The sequence below is a fragment of the Miscanthus floridulus genome, chromosome 3, assembly GCF_019320115.1.
Source record: "Miscanthus floridulus cultivar M001 chromosome 3, ASM1932011v1, whole genome shotgun sequence".
NCBI lineage: Eukaryota > Viridiplantae > Streptophyta > Magnoliopsida > Poales > Poaceae > Miscanthus > Miscanthus floridulus.
Genome location: NC_089582.1, coordinates 1,315,911 through 1,338,085, shown reverse-complemented (window position 1 = coordinate 1,338,085; position 22,175 = coordinate 1,315,911). Strand labels below are relative to the sequence as shown.

General features: G+C 45.6%; 1 protein-coding gene across 17 annotated transcripts; it reads right to left on the bottom strand.

The window, feature by feature from the left end:
- Positions 1–10,634: 10,634 nt before the first annotated feature.
- LOC136541239 (uncharacterized) lies at positions 10,635–18,720 on the bottom strand. Of its 17 annotated transcripts, none has more exons than XM_066533012.1 (11): positions 18,165–18,720; positions 17,863–18,068; positions 17,452–17,632; positions 17,282–17,352; positions 16,836–17,045; positions 14,832–14,919; positions 14,441–14,515; positions 13,600–13,738; positions 11,970–12,374; positions 11,399–11,463; positions 10,635–10,880 (listed from the first exon to the last, which is right to left on the bottom strand). In XM_066533012.1, the coding sequence occupies exons 5-8, from the start codon at positions 17,001–17,003 to the stop codon at positions 13,659–13,661; spliced, it is 411 nt and encodes a 136-aa protein (XP_066389109.1). In that variant the 5' UTR covers positions 17,004–17,045; positions 17,282–17,352; positions 17,452–17,632; positions 17,863–18,068; positions 18,165–18,720; the 3' UTR covers positions 10,635–10,880; positions 11,399–11,463; positions 11,970–12,374; positions 13,600–13,658. The 17 variants fall into 17 exon arrangements, 10 of the variants coding, with proteins under 10 accessions (XP_066389109.1, XP_066389112.1, XP_066389113.1 ...); XM_066533015.1 differs by having other exon boundaries at positions 12,312–12,374; XM_066533016.1 differs by having other exon boundaries at positions 11,399–11,460; positions 12,312–12,374.
- Between the last annotated feature and the right edge of the window lie 3,455 nt (positions 18,721–22,175).

Below are 22,175 nucleotides of genomic sequence, written 5' to 3'. Positions count from 1 at the left end.
AGAGTTGGGTCGATGTTACCCTTGATGACTTTGTGGCTGGTTTCGACACAGGCACGCCACCCTTGGAGGATGTTCGAGAAGATGTCTCTCTAGTGATCTAGGGGGCTATGCAGGGTGACCTTGCTCGAGTTCCTAGTCTAGGTACTCGAGGAAAAGAGCCTGTCATTGAGCCGGCTCGCGTGCCTGATTCGTCAAGATCATCCTTGGGTGTTCTCCTAGGGGATGATCTCGAGTGGAGATTGACATAGGTTGACTCCCCTCCGCAAGTGGACGATTTCCACCTGGTCCCTTTCGGTTCTTAGGCTGACCGGACAGGGGGAGGGCCGTCGCTTCAAGCTTTCGACGCCGAGGGTGAGAGCTTGTTTGCTGATGTCGAGGAGCAGAGCCACCTCAACTATGGCTACTGGGAGTTGGATGGGATGACAAAGCACGCAGAGGATCTGTCTGCCGTGCTGCGAGCCCTGGCCCATGCCATAAAGACTAGGAGTATCTTGGTCGGGGATTGTAACATCCTCGGTGTTACACTACAAATTTTTTGCTAAAATGCTTCATGAGCATCATGTTTATGTGTTAATATTTGTGAGTAGGTGCAAAAACAAGTTTCTTGGCATGAAAAATGGCTAATACAAATGATACATAAAGAGAATTAATAGTCATTTTATATCACTTAAGGTTGGAAACCAATTTTTATTAAGCAAAAATGCTATAAAACAGATATGTGACACCTTAATAAAGTTTGAAGTACACATTTTGTAGAAGATAGTGCAACTTTTGTTTTAGAAAGATGATAACCCTAGCTAACATTTCTAATAGCTTGGAAATCAAATTTGAAACAAAGTCCAGATCAAGATTTAGTCAAATTCTTAAGTCTGAAAACCGATTGGCACAACTAAGTTGGGTGATTTATTCTGAAGAATCGAGTTTAGGAGTGGTATGGTATCTTTGCTCGGTTTGGTAGCCCCATGTGCCAGCTTGATTGTAGTGAAGGCGGCTTGGGTGTAGGGGCAACCGTTTAGGAGATTTGAGCACTTTAAAAACCGTGCACGGCACGTTCTCGGCCTATTCCCTCGCGTGCGTGCAACTGACCGTTCTCGGTTGGCCACCATGGTAGGTCGGCCTGGCCATGTGGTGCTGCCGCCATGCGAGCCCGATGCCCTAGCCGCCGTGCCGCTTTGACGCACTGCCACCCCACCCAGCTGCCGCGCTGCTGCTCCGCCGCTGCCGCCCTGTGTTGCGGGCCGCCACCCGCTGCTCCACTGCCTCCATCTCACTGTCGCGGTGCCACTGCTACGCATGCGGTGTCATGATGTGCTTGACCTTTAGCCGTGTGCATGAGGGCTTGCTCCTCCTCTGCTGATGCCCGTCGCTTTGCCATTTATGGCGCAGCGGCCGCAGAGACGGCGCTCGGTCGATGCCTCACGTGTGATGTCCGTAGCATTACCGCGCGTGCAGCTCAGGCCATGACAGCCATGTTCCTCCAAGATGAGTCATGTGAGCCTCAATTCACCCCCCTTTTCCCCATGGCCGACTGCGTCGCAGGAGTGAATGCGGCAGGGTGAAGTCATCTCAGACCATGGCATGGCATCTTCAGCGCCACCGTTAAGTCTCCTGGCCAACTGTCCCCACCCCATGTTGATTGAGGCTTGGTCGAGCTCCCATTTGGAGTTTTGCTTCTGCCGCCACGCCATTAAAGGTCCAGCCCGCCTCACCATGGGTAGCTCCCATCTCCTCGCTTCGAGCCAAATGGGCTACACCCCTAGCATCGTCTGGCACTCCTTCTCGCCATGCGCACCTAAGCCTCACCCTTACTACCACTCCTACAGCACTGACATGGCCGCACCACCCCCATCTGGCACAGTATGCTGGGATCCATGTCAACACTGATGAGAAGAAGAGGGAACATTTCTATCATGGACTCTCTTGCAGTCTGCAGAAGGAGCTGTACACAAGGCACTACCAGACTTCTGGTGCTATAATGAATGCTGCTATTGCCATGGAGGGACTTCAGCATGACTCTCAGGCTAAGTGGAAGCACAAGCGGGTGATCACTGGGTCTTCTAGTCACTCGTAGGCTCAGAAGGTACAGGTTATCAGGCGGGTGCCTTATCAGTCTTTAGGTGGGCAGTCGTTCTGTCAGCCTCAGCAGACCCACCAGGCACCTCCAATGTAGTACCATGCACCTACTCAGTAGGTGCAACAGCAGCCTTAGGGACAACAGGTTTCACCTCATTAAGGACAGGGGAACAAGCCTGGCGCTTGTTTCAAGTGTGGCAAGGAGGGACACTATGCTCAGGAGTGTCCGCAGAACCAGCCTATATAGTCTTCCCAGCCTTCAGTTAACTCAAGTCTAATCAAACAGACGATTATCAAGAAGAAGGTACCAGTGAGCCGCTCTGGGCAAGTCAACTTCACCAAGGCTGAGGAAATCATGTAGAATGAACCTATTTTGGCTGGTATGTTTACCATCGATTCTCACCCAGCCTATGTGTTGTTCGATTTTGGTGCATCACATTCATTCATGAGCTTGGGGGTTGCACAGAGGCACAATATATCTCTTATGGCTATTCCTATTGCCTATAGAATCAGCACTCCAGGGGTGCAGTTGTGCGTTAATACCCGGACAGACACAGTTGAATTCATGTTAGCCACTCACACTTATCGTCTCTAGTTCATGGTGCTACCTGGACAAGGCATAGATGCAACTTTGGGTATGAACTGGTTGCGAGTTTATGGGGTAGTTCTGAACCTTAAGCAGAGAGTTATTGAGCTATGGCTTCCTTCTTCTGAGGATAGAATGCCTCTTCTTATGCCTTCCTAGCAGCTTCACCAGTTGTTGCTCATGTTGAAGCTTCTTCTGATCTTGCCTCCATTCCTATGATATGTGAGTTTCCAGATGTCTTTTCTGAAGATCTACCTAGATTACCACCGGATAGAGATGTGGAGTTCACTATTGAGTTAGAACCTGGCACTGCTCCTATCATATCCTTTGAAGCCGGGAAATTATTCCCACTAGTCGGGTAAGTCTTGCGAGTACATTGTGTACTCAGGGTTTATTTACCCTTGTTACAGGTGCAGTTTGAGAAGTAGCTCTTGTGTGGAGGATTCTTCTGGTGGGCATAGATGGATCCTTGTACCGCTTCTGCTAGTTATTTATTTTGATTCCGCTGTTTAATTTCCGCACTCTAAACCTGGTATTGTAATAATTTATTTTCCAGAACTCTTGTTGTATGAAATGGACTAAATATTGTAAACTCATTCTCATCATTGGATTCTGGATGAAAAATGTGGATTATTCGAGTTCTCCCTTGGGGTGTGCCCGACAGAACTGCTTGATGTAGCTCACTTTCAGGGTGCTTAGTGTCTAATGGAAGACAAGCACCTCCATAAGTGTGCTCTTTTGGGCGGTTCTTCCACAGGGATTCTCTTAGTGTCACACTGTCACCCTAGAGGTATGACTCATGTTAGGTGCCTTGGTGTCTAGTCCCCGAGCGCCTGTCTGGTGGTCGCACCAGGCGGACATCGTGACTAAATCATGCTCGGGGCCACGCAGTGGACCCGATGGGTCTAGCCCCCGAGTCTTGGGTTTATTCATTCTGGATGAAGCTAAAACTTATGCTGGCTCGTTCTTGTTGCTTCTTCAGAAGAATTCTTCGGTGAAATCCATGTTCACCCGGGAGAGGTTCTCTCTACCGGACAATGAGGCAAAAACACGGATTGCTAAGCTGGAGAGGAAGGTGGCAGCCCTAAAGCGTCATCAAGATGAGACCCAAGGTAGGACTCCTACTGAGACCTTTCCCCTTTGGGGTTGCCGAGGTTTGTGAAACCTTTGTGTTTTTCAGCTGCTACCGAAGCCATCATCAGTCTATCCTGAGAGAAGGCTGCTCTTCATGCCTTGGGCTCCGCGTATTAGAGGGAGAGGCAGAAGCGAGCACTTGCTTAGGAGGAGACGGAGAAGCTACGGAAGCAGATCCAAGGTATTTCTTCTTTTTTTAGCAATAAATCATGTTACGATTGTATGTGAGTTTCTGACTAACACACTCATTGGCAGTGGAATCGGCTAAGGTGAAGTGCCTTCACGATGAACTCGCTAAGTGCAAGCCTGCCTACGTGAATCTAGAGGTTGTGGCTGCTGAGGCTGATCGCCTACATACAGGGACTCTTTCAGCCATGGAGGTGAAGTATGTGTCCAAGGTGTTGTCTCTCAAGGATGAGCTTTACAGTGTAGTCGCGGCTGGCCGCACTGCCTGCTAGGCAGCCTATGCTCAGCCAAAAGGGCCTACCTCTTCATCAGAGGTTGCTTTCCAGCTGAGGGGGATCCTAAGGCGCCTAGAGGAGATTGCCCGGTTTGGTTTGTCCATCGGGGCGCACATGGCGCTGGTGACCATTGGGACAATCTACACCGACCTAAACATTAGTACCATTAGAGGGAAGCTTGCCAACACAGACACCCTGGTATACAGCCAGCTCCAGCAACATGCCATAGAGCCTTCCAGGGCCATAATCTGTGAGGTGGGTCTTTTTGTGATAGTAAAGGGCAGTATGCCCGATTTATTAGAGGATTTGAGCAACGCTTGAGGTCGCTTTGTAATGTGCGGCACCCGACTTTGTATACTTTGTCTTTCGTTGTCTTTAGTGTTCGGTGCTGGTTAAGCTTTAGACTAACTACCTAGGGATTGTTAGGTTAAAACAAAATGTTTTGATCGAGTCCACACAAGGCCTCGTTAAGTCACTTAAACCATACCAAGGCCTATGAGACATTGATTGAACAAGAGGAAACGCAGGTAGGTGGCACGTATGGTTATCATTGTAGCCCCCAAGCACGTTGATAAGTTAGTATAACATGTGAACATGCTGAGCAAGAACATATGCGATAGCTACAAAGGTTAGCCCCCGAGTGATCTAGAGAGGTTTTTTCGTAAGGTACTCAAGAGACCACAATTTATTCTTGTAACAAATAAATGTTCTTTGAAAGATGTGAATGATAATGAAAATTAAAATAAAAAGCTAACGTAATTGTGGGTCGTCAGTTGCCTTTTCAAGATCCGATGATGAGATCTCCAGGAGTAGGAGCCGACGGTAGAGTCGAGGACGACAAGTCAAGGATGGTGAGGAGCGGCTACTCCAGAGCTGTCAGCAGGAGCTTCTTCCCCTACGTTGAGCAAGAGTAGGCGGGAGCCTCTGAGTGGCTCTTGCTTCTCGTTCCCAAATCCAGGTTGTTGGCCTCCGCATACTCGATGATGTCCCTTTCACACTGGTAGGCATTCTGGAAGTTTCCTAACAGCATGATTACACCGCGTGGACCATGCATCTTGAGCTTGAGGTAGGCGTAGTTTGGGATCACCATAAACTTGGCGTAACATGGCCTCCCGAATATGGTGCTGTAGGGTCCCTAGAAATCAACGACTTCGAATGAGAGTTCTCCCTCTAGTAGTGTACCGTGTCGCTGAATGTCATAGAGAGGTCTATCGTGCACAGGGGCATGACTCGCCGCCTAGGGACTATACCGTGGAAAGGGGACTGCGGCGCTTGCATCTTCCTTAGTTTGTCGAAGGCATCCATGTAAAGGATGTTGATGCCGCTGCCCCCATCGATGAGGATCTTCGTCATCCTCATGTTCTCAATGGCTACACTAACCACCAGGGGGAATTAGCCTGCCTCGATCACTCGATTGGGATGATCGGTGCGATCATAAGTAATCGGTCGTTCAGACCAGCATAGATATAGTGGGGCGGTCGGTGCGGTCGCATAGATTAGCCTATGGGTTAGCTTCTGTATCCTTCGATCTTGGTAGGCTTGGGGGCCACTAAATATGAACAAGGAGAATTTGGCGGCTGCGTCAGTGCCCTCATCATCGTCACCATCTCCCCAGTACCCATCCTGATCTGTCCGCTTCTGGGCCTCCAGAGTGACACGCCGCTAATATGCAACGCAATCTATGGCAAGGTGGGATATAGGGTAGCCATGGTTCTGACACGGGTTGTTCATGATCCGCTCGAACAGTTCCCGGTAGGCCTGATTCTTGTGAGCATTTGGGGCAGTCCTCAAAATCGTGTACTCAAGCTTGATCGGTAGCTGAGCACGTTTCCCAAGAGCCATCGAGTGGTCTGCAAGATTGCGAGTGTCACGTTGTTGCTTCCGCGCATTGATGACCGTGCGGGCATCTCGCTCACCTCCCTACCGACCATAGATAGAGTACGGGGGATGGTAGGTTCCTGGCCCTCCCATCGGTCAACCCTTGGTTCCCGAGGGGCGTTGCCATTGGTCACGTGGCGCGGGCGCGCGGTGTACCTTGGGAGTCTCCTGATCTGGTACCGGCTTCCGAATTATTAGGAGCGCTTTCCGTTCGGTACTGCTAGCCGATTGGAGCAACCTGATCGTCCTGTAGGGGCGATCAGCCAGGTTTTGGCCACCCATCGGGTGGGTGCTTGCAGATGGGATCTGTTGCATGCTAGGAGGCCGATCGAGTTGTTGGCAGAGATGATTATTCTCTGCCTTGAGGTCGTCATTCTGGCGGAGTAGGCGTAGACGTGCTTCGTTGCTTGTCTTGTAGGTAGCGTCAGGGATGACCACGTCTCCCGACGAAGAGGCGGGGCAGTCGAGCGCGAGCTTCTTGGGTTCCTCCCGAGGTGGCTTGGGGTCCTGCACATCATGTAGCACTCGGGTTGCTCCAAGGACTCGGTGTTCTCTTCCTCAGGCCGTTCCTCCTCGAGATCAGGGTTGTCGAGGAGGAACTGTTGATATTTGATCTCATCAAAATTGAGAATGGTCTGAGAGGCATCTACGTTCTCCCATTCCTCTGGTACTTCGGCCATCTCTTCATTGCCGTGGGCAAAAATCCTGATGAACTGGGCAGCTAGATCGCTGAAGCAGTTGGGAGAATGAAGACCATAGATGGGGAACTCCTCGGTGTGAGGTTTGGCAGGTTCCTCTAGGGCTTGTTGAAGCCAGCTTGAGTAGGTCACCGCTGCGTTCGTTAACCCGGTCGGGAAGCCAGGGAGGAAGTGATCAGGCGGTGACAGTAGATCCAATCGAGTGATCCAGTTTGGATCGTCCTAGAGCCAGAGTATGGCTTCGAGATCGTTCTCTCGGCCAAGCTTGGTGAAGACATCACGTCCGTAGTAGTTCAGGTGTTGGGAAAGAGCGCGGGGCCCAACATCCACAGCTTCCTCCAATCCAGTGAACAATGCGCAGATCGAGGGAGGCTGCTCCTCCTCCTCCATGGGTGGTTCAGGTTCTTGCAGGTGCAAGTCCCCAAACCGATCGACGATGAAGTGCACGCTGCCAAAGGTGATATTCTCGCCCAGCTACATCCTCTCCGCGGCATCGTCGACGTTGATGATGATTCCCATCTAAAACACAATATAAATCTATACGCGAAAAGCCCCATAACCTGGCGCGCCAACTGTCGGAATATTTTAGCCCCGACAATGCCTAGCAACATGATCGCGTAGATGGAATCAGATGGTAGCACATGAGACACAAGGATTTATACTGGTTCAGGGCACGGTGGCGTGCTAAACCCTACTCTAGTGGTAGTGCTGCTGCTCTTCTTGTATTTGTATGCTCAATTACAGGGGTTGTTGCTCCTAGCTACGAGGTAGATTGGAATGAGGCGATGGTGTTGTTGAGAATGTGTCGATCGCGGGATCCTCACCCCCCATATATAGGCAGAGGGGGTAGGGTTACAATGAGGGCGATCGGCGCTACAGATTGGATTCCTAGTTTGTTACAACAGATCAGTTCTATCCTTCCTAGCTACGATGGCGGCAGATATCCTTGATACGTCGTGATCTCCAAGTTGGTGGTTGCGCCTAATCCTCGTGGGCTTCATCCTCGGGCGTCCTCCGCTTGATGGGTCAGATACATGGTCAGTCAGGGTACCCCGAACCTATATATCCGACAAGTATCTTCTTGCTAAGTAGGACATCATTTGCCACCGGGATCAATTTGGTTTGGGTACAACAGACTAGCATTCTAGTTAAAAATGAATGTATTCAAAGGAAAGTGGTTATTTAAGTTACTTAACGAAGAAGGAACCAGTCAAACCATGCTCAAATATATATCTAAGCTCAAAAACTCCATCATAGGTCCAAATTAAGCCTCATGATTTGCAAATTTGGGAACCTCTATTAATGTTTAAGGAGCACTTTTTGGGGGTCAGAGATTCATAGTTTTGGAAATGTCTATTTAAGGTCAAGGAGAAAAAATTTGGGGTGTCGATTTTCAAATTCAGTGTTATCCTAGACGCTAAACTTTAAACGGTTGGCACCCCTCTGTTTAGTGTTTAGATGGTTTAGAAGACTGATTAAACGATTTGAATGATTTGAATTTTAGCAATACATATGCATACAAAACTAAAATATCACAGCTCCATTCTAACTTTTTTAAAGTGCAATTTGAATCATGCACAAAGTTTAATAACTATACATAAACGATAAATAATTAGCCACACACATACACATAGTCACGTACTTACATAGACAATTAGATCTTAGACACATAACTCCTAAATGAGTAAATGTCACTACACATTACCATTGCTAATCGGACACTCATATTTCATTAACATATATGTCACATATATAACAATCTCTAGTGACACATTTATACCTTTTTTTACCATGGCTAGCCGTTTAATCTCATTTAGTTATTATTGAATTGTACTGTTTAAAGCATTTTTGACCTTTATTGTCTAATTCAGTGACTAGGCCCTAAATTGTACTCATCCCCCCCCCCCCCCCCCCCCCCACACCCAAACCCCCACTTGTTTACACATGTGTTGATGAAGTTTAAACACATTTAGGCAAACAATGTTCAAAATAAAGGGTGGTGCCCATACTATAGATATTGGGAGGATACTTGGGTAGGTTGTAAACCATTTAGGGGGCAACTTCCAATCTTGTACAATATTGTCAATTATCCTCATGTAACAACAGCAATTTAAATCATGTGTCTCTAAATGTTTCTTTCAGAAGAGTTTTAGTTGGGGATAAGCTATCCTAGTAGCTAAAGTAGTCAATATAGATCGAGGTAATAAATGAGAAGAACATGTTAACCTAGGACTTACATAAGCATGGACAATTTTCACTATGCTCTCTATATATCCAGGGTTTCTCCTTCACTAATAAGTTCATTGGGAAATTAAAACACCCTTTGGAGATAAATTTTTTTCTTCAATATACTCCGTATATCTTTAGCACGGAGTAATTTAACAAATGATTACCTAGATAAAAGAAAATGGACTGGGAATGAAAGGTGTTGTTTATGTTATTATAATGAAACAGTAAAACATATATCTTTTAATTGCCAACATGCATGCTATGATTATTTGAAGAATTATACATATATATATACATATATATATATATATGGAAAATATTTCCTACTCCCAGGGAGTAGTTACTCCCATGTGTATATCTCTAGATTTAGGGCGTATATGGCCCGACGAAGTGTACATAGATGGAATATATCATCGTACTAGACCATCTAGGGTACTATGTATGACAAGTATGTCTGTATACTTAGAGTATATGGTTATACTTCTTTTATATGCTACTATCATAGTATTATATAATATATTAAAAAATATGTGCTCTTTTGAAAAAAAAATCACATAGTAAAGATATGGAGTATCTTAATATTAGTATGTCAACATACTCAAACTGATAAATGAGTATGTACACATACGCAATGTGATTTATTGATTATGGGAGTAACTATTCCCGGGAGTATATAAAATGCACCCTATATATATATATATATATATATATATAATGAAACCGTAAAACATCTATTTTTTAATTGCCAACATGCATGCTATGATTATTTGAAGAATTATATAGATATATATATATATATATAGGCAACGTATCAGGTGCAAACCAAGCAACCTGTGCAAACTTAGAAACTACCGATCAGGACTACTAGATGATGATCCAATGGATAGGGTGAGAGGTGGGATTTTTTTCGCTTAAGCCCCCTACACGCCGGACTTTTTTTTGCGCTTAAGCCCCCTCACCCCATCCATTGGATCAGCATCTAGTGATCCGGATTGATAGTTTCCAAGTTTACACAGGTTGTTGATTTACATCTAATATGTTGCCATATATATATAGAACTGCGCTAGTTGATACCCAGAGTACTAAATAATAATCAGTAGCCGAGCCCCTCCCGCACCCGAGCCCTCCTCCCACCGGTTTCTGCCAGTCCGTACACCTCCCTCGAGCATTTTTTATTTTTTTTCACGCTTCCAGGTTTTGCATCCCCGACCGTCTCTGTTTTTTTTTTTCATTTTTCACGCCATCTCCGTTTTTTCACTTATTATTCCGTCGCTGGCTTTTTTTTCATTTTTTTTTCACGCCATCCCTTTTTCTGTTATTCCGTCTTTTTCCATTTTTTTCATGCCGTCTCTATTTTTATTTTGTTATTTTTCACGCGAACAGGTTTTGCAACTGGTCTTTTTTGTTTTTTCCAACAAGCAGGTTTTTTTTGGTTTTTTCCAACAAGCAGGTTTTGCAAATATCCAGTCTTGTTTTGCGATTAAGATTATTTTTCCTCCTCTATGTTTTTGGTATACATGACAGTGCATTTGACAAGCAATGAATATGAACTAGTGATATTTATGATTAAAAACGGATAACGTTAAATTGGGAAAAATACATGTACTGATAGATCATGATACAATTACTCGATGGAAGATGGTTGAAAAATACAACAGAATGGGGGAGAGGCCGGAGAGCATGACTCCAGGCAGGCTCTGTTGCGCAGTGGTCGCTGTAACAGTTCTTATTAGTACTTGTAGAACTTGTCAATGCGATTGGTACCAATGATTTTGGAATGGTGCCGACTCCGAATGGTGCATTTGCCCCAGGTTCAGAAAACTGGGTAAAGCATAATATATATTTTATCTCAAACATAAACCATGACAAATTATCACGATTCGATCTGGCGTTAAATAATTAAGAATTTCCCTGTCTTTTTTTTTACCAAAAGTATCCAACAGTATATGTCACATTTAGAAATTAGGCAATCCTAGGTAACTGAGCAAGGAAAAAGCATCAAAGTTTGACCTATGTACCACACCACCTTCCACCACCTCTCCTAACACATTATATCTCTAGATCCTGAGCATGCTAACATGTGAGAGCAGGTCAAACTCACAAAGGTAAATGGTAGTACAGATCAAAATTCAGTATAGTGGCAGAGCAACTAACGGATAGTTGTATATGGTGAAAGCGATACAAATGCTCACATTTGTAGTAGTCCTAATAACTTGTTTCTGTAATGTCAGCCAGTGCATACATAAATCAAGATAGATAAAATAATAAAATCAATGTCGAATTTTATGCCTGGTGGAGACAGCGATCAGTCCAAACAAGTGCAGAGCACTCCAACATACCTTGTTCATGCTAGCGGGACACTAGTGTTGCTGATCGAATGTGCCGATGAGGCCAACATCACCTACTGGTGGAAGAAGGGTGACTAATAAAATTAGAAAGAATATATAACTGGTGAGAGCTCACAACAGTAGGCAAGGTTAAATAAAAATTCATGCCACACTTAGAACCTCAAGGCTCTCAATTTTTTTCTCTGTCCCAAACCAAAAGACAGAATATGATATTTTACGGTGGTAGGGATGGTACGTATTGGAAATATTTGGAATAAATATAGCATCACCACTGTATTATTTTATGAAGCTATAAGAGTTATAAACATAAATAACTATGGAAAAGAAATTTACAGAAGAAGGACAAGAGCATAGGAAAAAACTGTTAGAACATGTCTGTCTTCTAAAACTCCACATAGTTTAAATCTTATTATTTTCTATACTACCTTATAGAGAATCTACGATTCTCTCGACCACTATATTTCAAACAAGCATTAGCACTGTGGCAGTAGGCTAGTGCAAATATACATGTCAACATGGGTCCAGGGATCAAAACATTTAAGAGTTTGTATGAGTTCTGTACCTATCCATTCACAACATAATCATCGTTCTTTCTCCTGCCCTTCTACCAAACTTGACGTCCAAAATAAGATCCAAAAAATTAGTAGCCATTTAGTCCTTAATGTTCCATGGCAGGAAAAATCATACTTATTTCATTCTTTAGCACAATCACTGTAGATGTGCAGACAACAAATACGAAAAATGACCTGGGAAAATCTAGAAGATTAGATGATGTACACTATCAGTTAGTAAACTCTAGATGGACACCTTGAGCTAATTAAGTAAAACCAGAATGAAAATTTCACTATATAAATGCAATATATGCAGAGAAGCAGACACTTCATTTTTAGGATTTTCACTTTACCAGTGGGAAACCCTCCACAATCATCTTGTTTTCCAAAAGCTGGAGCGTGGATTTTCTCTAACCCTAAACAAAAGAGTGATAGAGCAATCAATTAATTTCAACACAGTAATGAGAGTTCTGTAGTGCAGCTAGACAATCAATCCCTTCTATGTATTGGTTGTAGTCTGTAAACATAGACCAAATGGTATTTTATTATTCATAGATAGTTCCCTGACGATCAGAGTGGTACACATAACTGTACACGTGGAGAAAAAGAATACAGATATGCTAATAGGGAAGAAAAGAGACTACACATCTGAGGAGGACAGTACGAAGAAGAGATCGATTAGGTTAGAAATTCCCGCCTATTTCTTTTACTTCTGTTGTAATGTCAGAAAGTGACAATCGACACTACACCCAAACTAATCAACTAAGCAAGTTTAGGTTACTACAATTTGAAGCCAAAGGCTCTTAGTGTAGATGAAAAAAAGCAATTATCAACTATCTGTCATGAGTGATGTTTACACAAACAAAAGGGAGCATGTGGCATTCTGTACATAACAAATTTTAATTAGGCAATGTACTATTATCTTTCGAACCAATATCAATCCTAAGCTTTTCGACCTGGTGAACCCAAAAGAACAATTTCTAGAAAATTAAGCTAAGACAGTGATTGTGTTCAAATTAAGAACCAGTACGATCAATCCATTGCAACTATCAATGGATTACTTCTATTCCCCCACTGTCCTCACAATTAGTGGTAGCAGTACGTATTGAAGGTTCTCCAGCAGTGTGACAAAATAGGAGGAAGGACACATTTAATAAGATGCTTACAATATCACATAAACCATATGAACATTAGGTAAAATAAGAATGATAGCATGGCAACTAGGAACACCAGCATAGTGATGTTGACATCTTCAACAATACTAGCCTTTGAGCGTTCTAGAGAGGAACCTAGTTCTGTTTACCATGCTCGTATCTTGCATAGCAAAAGGAAAAAAATGAGAAGCACAATTATCAAGAGAAAAGAAGAAAATATAGGCAAGCAGAAAAACTGAGACAGAATATCATGAAGCCATGAATATGAGCACAAGCAAAAGATCCTGATTCAATCAGACATGATGGAGAAAACATGACAGTGGGAGGGCATGAATATACATTGGCATGGAGTGGGTTAAGCCCAATTCAGTAAACAGGTGGCAGTAGAACCGTTCACATGAGTGCAGCATTTTTAGAATTAAACGCAATGAGCAATAACTGGCATAAGGTCTAACTAGGAACAGAGTACACAAGGAATAGAACTTACCAAGGTGGCAAGATTGTGGCTTCTCTTGGCACTGCCCTATCGAGACCAGCCAAGGAAATCTATATCTGATAGATGGATTGATGGTCAGCAAGTGAAAGATATTGCACCACAAGTGGGTGCGCTAGTGCCCAAGTGGGATCTGCACAAAAACAAAGAGAAAGAAAAGAGGATAAATAACAATGATGAAAATATTAGCTCTAACCAGAGGAAGCATAATCAATAATATTCAGAGTAAAGTGGATTTTAAAAAATAGGATGGAGATCTGTCATTTGAGAAAACATCAGTTCATACCAAAAGCTGGTGAAACATTGAAAAACACAGCCTTTTCAATGTTTCCAAATACATGCCCCAAAGATGATTAGCAAGTTTAGACCCCTCCTGGCCTCCTCAATGGCATGGTGATCATACCATTGATCTTGATCCACCAATTACTAAACACTACTAACATTACTATCATACCATGTCCTCCAGTTTTGGGGATTTAAATCTAAAAGATGGTATTCCCACTTCCCAGCAGTACAACTATGCATAAGTACAAAATTTTGCAACTATTATCTTTAGATAGGATACAATCCAATTTTCTCACTACGACGTATATTCAACAAAAGAATACTGTTAATTTGGGCAAGCAAAATTTAAAATACATGTATGTTAAATTGTTCTCTAATTCTATGTCAAGGCATCAGATCATATACATATAAATATAAATTTTAAAAAAAGAGCCATAATCAAGATTAGATTAGCTATAAATGAATGTCTATAATTTTGTCTGGTCATTTTGAAAATACTAATTCAAGATTGCAATACATTAACATTATAGTAAGGCATTCCCCTTTGCACCTCTGTTTTGTGGAGCCAGTGCAGAAGGTCTACCCAGTGAGGAGGGTAACTTCTTGTCGTAAAGGAACCTCATACCTAAATGGGAAATCATCACATTAACAACATCCTAGAGAGCAAAGCAGCTGCTAAACATAAAAAAGGCCACTAAAGAAATTCTAATCATGTACTGACCATTGTTATATGCTCTCAAAAACAACCCTTCTTGGGTTCAGGCATCTTATCAACCAACTCCAACCAGAAACAGAGGAATCATTATTTAAGCATACAAACAGTACTCATATCATGGAACCTAATAGTGAAACCAATGTGATAAGCCTTTACTGCTTGATATGGAACAATAGAACATCAAAACAAGATGCACAGGAAAGGGATTAAGGCGGGTATAGGGTACCTGACAGACCGGAGGACTCCATCCGAGTAAGGCAAGCTTGGCATTCGACGTGTGTGCAACCAAGAAGTGGCAATCCCACAACCGGGCACTGCACGTCCAAAAACAGAGCACAAAAAGTGAAAATAGAGGGTAGGTTAAAATCTGTCCTGAGTAGCATTAGGGTACCACAAATTGTACAAATAAGGAAAAAAGGAAAAATCACAGGGCACATATAGATTACACAATAATGTTTCAGAAACTTGCTGTGCCAAACAACAACCAGTCCACCACTGAAGGCCCTAACACCACAGCCCTACACAGAAATGGCTTCTCGAAATTCAGCATTACAACAACAACAACAACAACAACAACAAAGCCTTTAAGTCCCAAACAAGTTGGGGTAGGCTAGAGTTGAAACCCAACAGAAGCAATCAAGGTTCAGGCACGTGAATAGCTGTCTTCCAAGCACTCCTATCTAAGGCTAAGTCTTTGGGTATATTCCATCCTTTCAAGTCTCCTTTTATTGCCTCTACCCAAGTCAACTTCGGTCTTCCTCTGCCTCTCTTCACGTTACTATCCTGACTTAGGATTCCACTACGCACTCGAAATTCAGCATTGCATAAAGAAAAAGAAATGAGCTGTAGTCCAAACCCTGAAGCAAGAAAGAACAAAATAAATCGAAATTAGAGAGATTAGAAATGAAAAGCAGCGCTGAAATATTAAAGGCTAACTATTATATTTGCATGACAAAGGTAAGTTCAGATTTATTTATAACATTTCCTATTCTTGCAGTGCTGCACACAATTTTTAGAAGGCTGACAAAGCAATGATTCCATTTTCACATCAGATACAAGGACCAAAATTACAGAATTAGCATTTAGGCCTTCTGCAAGGCATGAACCTAACATTTAGACCTGCTAAACTTGAACTCTAAAGACTCAATGATCAGCTTACAAATAGAATTCTTAGCAACATATGACCAAACAAACAGAACATTGTAAAGGTCTAAAGGATGATTCTTCTAAATGTCAACACAGAATTCCAGCAATCATGAAATGAACTTGATGAAAACTATTTCATAAGCAAATGCATCATCTTAACCCATTCTACCAAGAAATGTGACCTAGTGTATAGGCTACAAAAACCCTGACAAATTCACAAGTTCCTCTGCTCCTGCTAATCGATTGAGCTCCTGAATGTTATAATGTCATGTTACCATAGGAACAACATTGAAAGGTGACAGTGAAATGTTTCAATTTAAATAAATGTGGTTTCAAATGACCCTTCCCTTAGTTATCTGGTATCCATTGTTATTCAATCTGGTAACTGAAGTTGAGCTGCATGAAAACCATTGCATGGTTCAGTTGGCTATGGGGTTTTACCAGAAAATGGATCAATACTGAAATGAAAGAAGTGTGTGCTCTAAATAAAGAGCAAGAAAACCAGGCATATTATAAATGCAAAAATCATTTAGATTTAGGCAGTGCTGCAAGCAAGAACCCTGAATTCTATTTACGTGGACAGGGTCTAACCCCACCATATAGTCTAATCGCAAATAATATCCTGTGAACACAAATAACTAGTTATTATACTACTAAATTGTTGTAATAATTCCAATACTAATCCACAACAATAGCCTCATCTGAACTCTATTAAATCTGAATAACTCATCCAAATCGTTACAACATTCTATAATGAGATGAGATCATATCAATCCTGAGTAAGGTGTAAAATTCCATCATTACAAACGTACATATGGTGCATTAATTAGTAATGGAATACCCTGAAGCTGAACTTTCCATGAAATAGTCGGCCTCAGGAATGAAGATTAGGAGCTAAAATTTGTATTAAATAACCATTGTTGGTAATTAACAAGATCACTAAAGCATCAATCAATATACGCAATGAATGAACAAGTGAGCAGCAGGAGAAAATTCAAGCCTTCAATACTGGTAAATATGTATGCTTTGTTATAATTCTGTAGTTGAACAAATTACAAATTAAGCAAAGGGAGCACTGTTTCACCTTTGTGCAAAATCCAAGACGAGGATGTGGGCAGCACCAGCCCAGCAACAGATGGGTCATTCCAACAACGAGTATCCTGTGTACTGCAGCTGAGAGTTGCTTCAAGGCTTGAAGCATATGCACGTCACTAGTGGCAGGCTGGTGGGGGATGGATCCTTCGAATTCCATGGCCTAGTGCAATCCTACTTCAGCTAAGCTACTCGCCATTTCCTAAATCCCAATAAATAAGAAAAATCAGCTAAACAGGGTTTATGAACACATTTACAGAATAAGGATACAATAATTTATTTTGAAAGGTTAAATTTTAGAAGTATTTATTTAATTAAAAATCTGCAGGCAGAAGTAGAGGAAATCAACACCAATGTACACAAAATGAGCTAAACTAAACAAGAATAGTACTTTTTTGAACGTGAATCTTGAGGCTTGCACCACATCCACAAACTCACCTTGCTGCACTTGAAGAGGAGCTCCTGGCCGCGACCTGCGCTGACAATCGAACACTTGCAGGGAACACATCCTGCACTCGAATCATCAAATCGAATCAAGAAGGGGAAGGGGGAGGAGTAGGAGATGGTGCAAACGCCGAGATGGGGAAGGGGGTCTGGGGAAGGGGCACCTGGATCTGCCAGCAGTGTTGGAGGAGCACACGCAGGAGAGGCGGTGGCGGTGGGCTGACAGCGGCAACAGCATCACCAGACGAGTTGCCACTCCTTTCTCCGGGAGTTCGCGGCAGGAGCTGACGATGAGTCATGACGCGCTGCAAGCACACTAACTGATATGTGGCCTATGTTCCAAATCTGCAAAATAAAAAATACAAGCAATCAAATTAATCAATTCTTTATGCATATTAATCAACAAACTATACTACTGGATCTCGCAAAAGATCAAGATTGGGACACAATTTTTTATGCACATTAATCGATGTTTCACATGATGCTGGGTGTGGTGCGGCTGGTCATGCATTGATTTGAATAAAAAAGGAATGGAAATTGATTTGAATTTGGGATTTACAAAGAACACACGTTACCGGGAAACAAGCAAGCATATACGGTGGGATACTACTCGCCCTGACGGAGTCAGGGACTCAGGGGAGAACTCGACTCCAGGGCTCGCTGTACCCTGCCAGGGAGCCAAGCGTGCGGCAGAAAAGCGGTGCCCATGTGTGAGGCGAAGCTGCCACCAAGCGACATGGCGATCGCGCCCAATGCTGCGGCGGCCGACGACGTCCGTGACCTAGCCAGAGGCGAGGATGGAGGCATAAATATTAAAATCTGTTGGATCTGGATGGAGGTAGGAAGGGATCGAGCTATGGAAGAGGAAAGGGCGCACCTTGTCGATTTGCTCGTTCCTCATCCGGCTCGAAGCTCGCGAGGGGGCGTGGTGGCTCGGCCTCCTGCCTGCTGCCGACGAGATCTGAGGGGGCTCGGCCTCCTGCCTGCTGCCGAGCCGACCACCTTGCCTGCGGTCGACCGGATCTCCGCCGCCTACTCAGTTCGCCGCTCGAGGCCACAACAGCGCGTCGTGGATGAGGTGCCGCCGGCGCTCCTTAACGTCGAGAGCAAGGTGGCCTTCCCGATCACCGACGATGGGAGAACGTCGTTGACTCCACGAGCTCGCCGGCGCTGCAACTCACTGGACCGCTTGGGAGCCTGCAGCGCGGCCACGCTAGGTGCCCGGAGCCGCCGCCATCGCCGCTCGTTGACCGTGGCTATCCTCAGAGGAGACGGCAGCGCAGAAGGTGGGCTCGTGGAGGAGGGGGCGGTGAGCTGGGCGTAACCGGCGGAGGGGGCGGCGAGCTCGGAGAAGTTTCTCCTCTACCCTATCTAGAGATATCGTCCCATACGAACGACCTTAAAGAAGACGGAATTAAAACAGGAAAGGCTAGTTTATTTCCAACTTACATACGACTATATATATTTCTGGAGTGGCAGCTCTCTTTTATGTAATTTGGTGCACTCACAATGTATCGGTGTTTCGAGTAAACATTAACTAGTAAATTTATGTTATTGTGCGTTTGTCTCGGATAGTGTGCTAAAAAGACACAAGATTTATACTAGTTCGGACATAATATCTCTACGTCTAGTTCGTAGTTGTTGCTCGTGTTATTAGCACTGAAAAGTTCATAGTAGGGGTTACAAACGGGCGAGAGAGGGACAGGTCCTAAGTCTCTGATGGAATGGTCGAATGGATGCTGAGAGCTCGGTTGCTGCTCAGCTATATGCTCGAGGTTCGAGACTAGTGATTCTGCTGTGATGTAGTGTGATATGCGATGTGGTAAATCGATCTCCCTTAGTGGGGTGCCCTGCTTTCCCTTTTATTGGCCAAGGGAGAGCATGGGTTACAGATGGGAGAAAAGAGGAAAACAAGAGGCAAAGGAAGTCCTTCAGGGTCTCCGGATCTTCCTTTTCTTCTATGTGGGCCCCGCTGACATGGCAGGCGATGACAAGGACAGTCCCACACCGGGCGCTTGTCTGCTGACCATGACAGGGCCACGCCGGGCACCTGTCCGCTGATAATGCCATGCCCTATCATTGTCAGCGGGTCATCACATCTCACCCCACCCCGGCGGCGCGGCGAGGTGATCCAGTATGTTGATCAGCGGCAATACAGAGAGTAGGCAGCACAGTGACCACGTGTCTGTCACCGTGGGTGATGTGAGTTCCCTGAAATGACATGTCACGGGGACGGGTCATGCTGAGGTGTGACCGCTCCCTGCATGACTCCAGAAGTTTGACCTTGGGTCACACCTTCTAGACCGTAGTGGTTGTCACGAGCTTCCGTAAGGATCCATGCCCGAGGGTAAATGACGGCGCCTACAACACTGTAAGACAAATGTCGGCACCTACAACACTGTTTGGGCTCTGACATGCGTGCAAGGTTGCAAAGTACCCTTCTAGCATGGCCTGATGGTACTGTCCTGCAGGTGTGCAGGGTACGGTCCTCTGTATTACGGTTAACTTGAGCGCCTTGCCTTATCTGCTCCGCCTGATTCCTGGGTCCTTACCCAGTCAGCTCCGATCGTGTCGGTTGAAGAAGAGCTGTAGGCAGAGGTTCGGCGTAGTCCTGGTCGGAAAAGCGGGTCAGAGTCGGAAGCGAGCGTCGTCCCCTCCTTGGCCTGGCCCTCCGGTCGGAGACTAGATCACTCTTTCGGCTTGTCGTTAGGTATCTGGGTCGGCCCAGAAGTCACGTGTTGTTGTAATGCCGTCATAGACGTCGGGCGAGGCAGAGCTAGTCCTAGGACGTCGAGCGAGGCGGAGCCAGCCCTCGAACGTCGGACGAGGCGGAGCCAGCCCTCGAACGTCGGGCGAGGCGGAGCCAGCCCTCGGACGTCTGGCGAGGCAGAGCCACCCCTCGGGGGTCGGACGAGGCAGAGCTAACCCTCCAGGGTCGGCGAGGCAAAGCCCACAGCCACAGCGTCCACCGAGGCGGAGCCAACCCTCGAGGGTCAGACGAGGCAGAGCCCCTAGCCTCGGTGGCCGAACGAGGTGGAGCCTAGCAAGAGATGTAGTCGCGCTCTTGATCGCATCGATGACTTAATGTTGATGGTCATTAGCTCCTCCTCTTAAGGTATCCTAGTATTGGTCACCGACAATAGCCTTCGAGCTCCCGGGCGATTCGAGTAGAATCGCCTAGGGGGTTTTTTGACTTGCCAGCGGGTGCGCGCGAGCGCACCTAGTGGATGTAGCCCTCGAGACTACGGAGTAGTAGAATACTCCTTTGGAGGTTTTTCCAAGAGGGAGGACTCTAAGGGCCCTGGCCTTCTATTGTTGCCCACAGTGTGTCCTGAGGACAGTGATTTCTTCTTGCTGAGGTCAGACCCTTCGCGGGTATGGTCGTGAGATTTGGTGGTTCGTTAGCTGGATAGTTTGATTGGGGTCCCGACATCCCATTCATGGGGATCCGGCCAGGGTCAGCCTTGCTGCGACTCGATTGTGGGCCGAGATGCCTATGGTGCTCGTGCACCTAGGTACTGGCTGCTTGCGGGGCCCATCCCTTTCCATCCCTTATTGTTGGGGTGCTTGGAGCGGCTGTCGAACCCATTGATGGGCCAACCGTTGAACTCCTTGGCCTAGACGGGCCGTAGAGGCATTTTTGATCCATATTCCTCTTACTCATAATGAGTCCTGGTCCGTCCAGGGAGGCGAAACATTCGGCGAGTCTTCTAAAGGAAAGGATAGGGATTGCATGCACATATCTCGTGGTGTGACGTTGTGGCAGATCATGGCAGGCGTGGAGATCTAGGCGGACGATTGGTTTCCTCACATCAATCGCCCCTATAAAACCAAAGGGTTCGCCCCTAGGGTTTTGTACTTTGCCTCCTTGCCTTCACATCTACAACCTTCACTACCAATCGCCTAGGCTTCCCGCATCTACGTCTCAGCTGCCGTCAAGCTTGCATCCTCCCACCCCCATCTTCCAATGGATCCGTGGTGCCACTCTGACATCACCTTCCAGCGCTTGGAGGGCCTCGTTCGCCGCGGTCTTTTCTGTGCACGGACCACGGCCGAGGAGTGGCTACTGCCCGGCGAGGAGGACGTGCCGTCGCTGCCCAACGGCTACGTCATGTCATTCGGGCACTTCCATGAGCGTAGGTTTTCCACCCCTGCTCATAGATTCCTTCGAGGGCTGCTGCACTACTACAAGATAGAGTTGCAGCACCTCAATCCCAACTGGATCCAACACATGGCGTGCGTTCGTCGCCCTATGTGAAGGATTTATGGGGAATAGTCCCCACTTTGATCTGTGGTGGTACTTCTTCGCCGTCACCCTCTAGAAGAAGAGGGAGAAGAAGCAGGAGCTAAACACGTCGATGGGATGCGCTAGCATCCACCTTCAAAACAACTAGGTAGGCGAGTACCCGTCGATGTGTCTGTCGACCTCCAACAAGGGGTGGCATTTACATTGGTTTTATCTTAAGAATGACGCAACCACCCCCTGCCGGAGTTCATTGGGCGCCTAATCGACGAGGCCCTGGATTCGTAGAGGAAGTGGGTGTCCTAGAGAAGGACAAGAAGAAGATCCGGGACCACCTCACCGCCCTCCGCATCCTGAAGGAGAGAGGCCTAAAGGGGTCGGGCATCATCAGGGCCTACCACATGAGGAGGGTGGTGCCACTGATGAGGCACGCACTCCCGTTGTACGCGATGGCGCCCAAGGCATCATTCGACAGGATGGCACTTGCCGAAGGAGCGCTTTCCCCCTCCGAAGTCGCGCAGTGCATTAAGGAGGCGATGGAGCCTTTGTAGGACAACACGGGCACTCCCCTTGATTTCATGTACCCGGTGCCGGGGCACCCTCCGATGTGGCCAGAGTCGGGCTACATCGTCTTCGTAAGTTTCC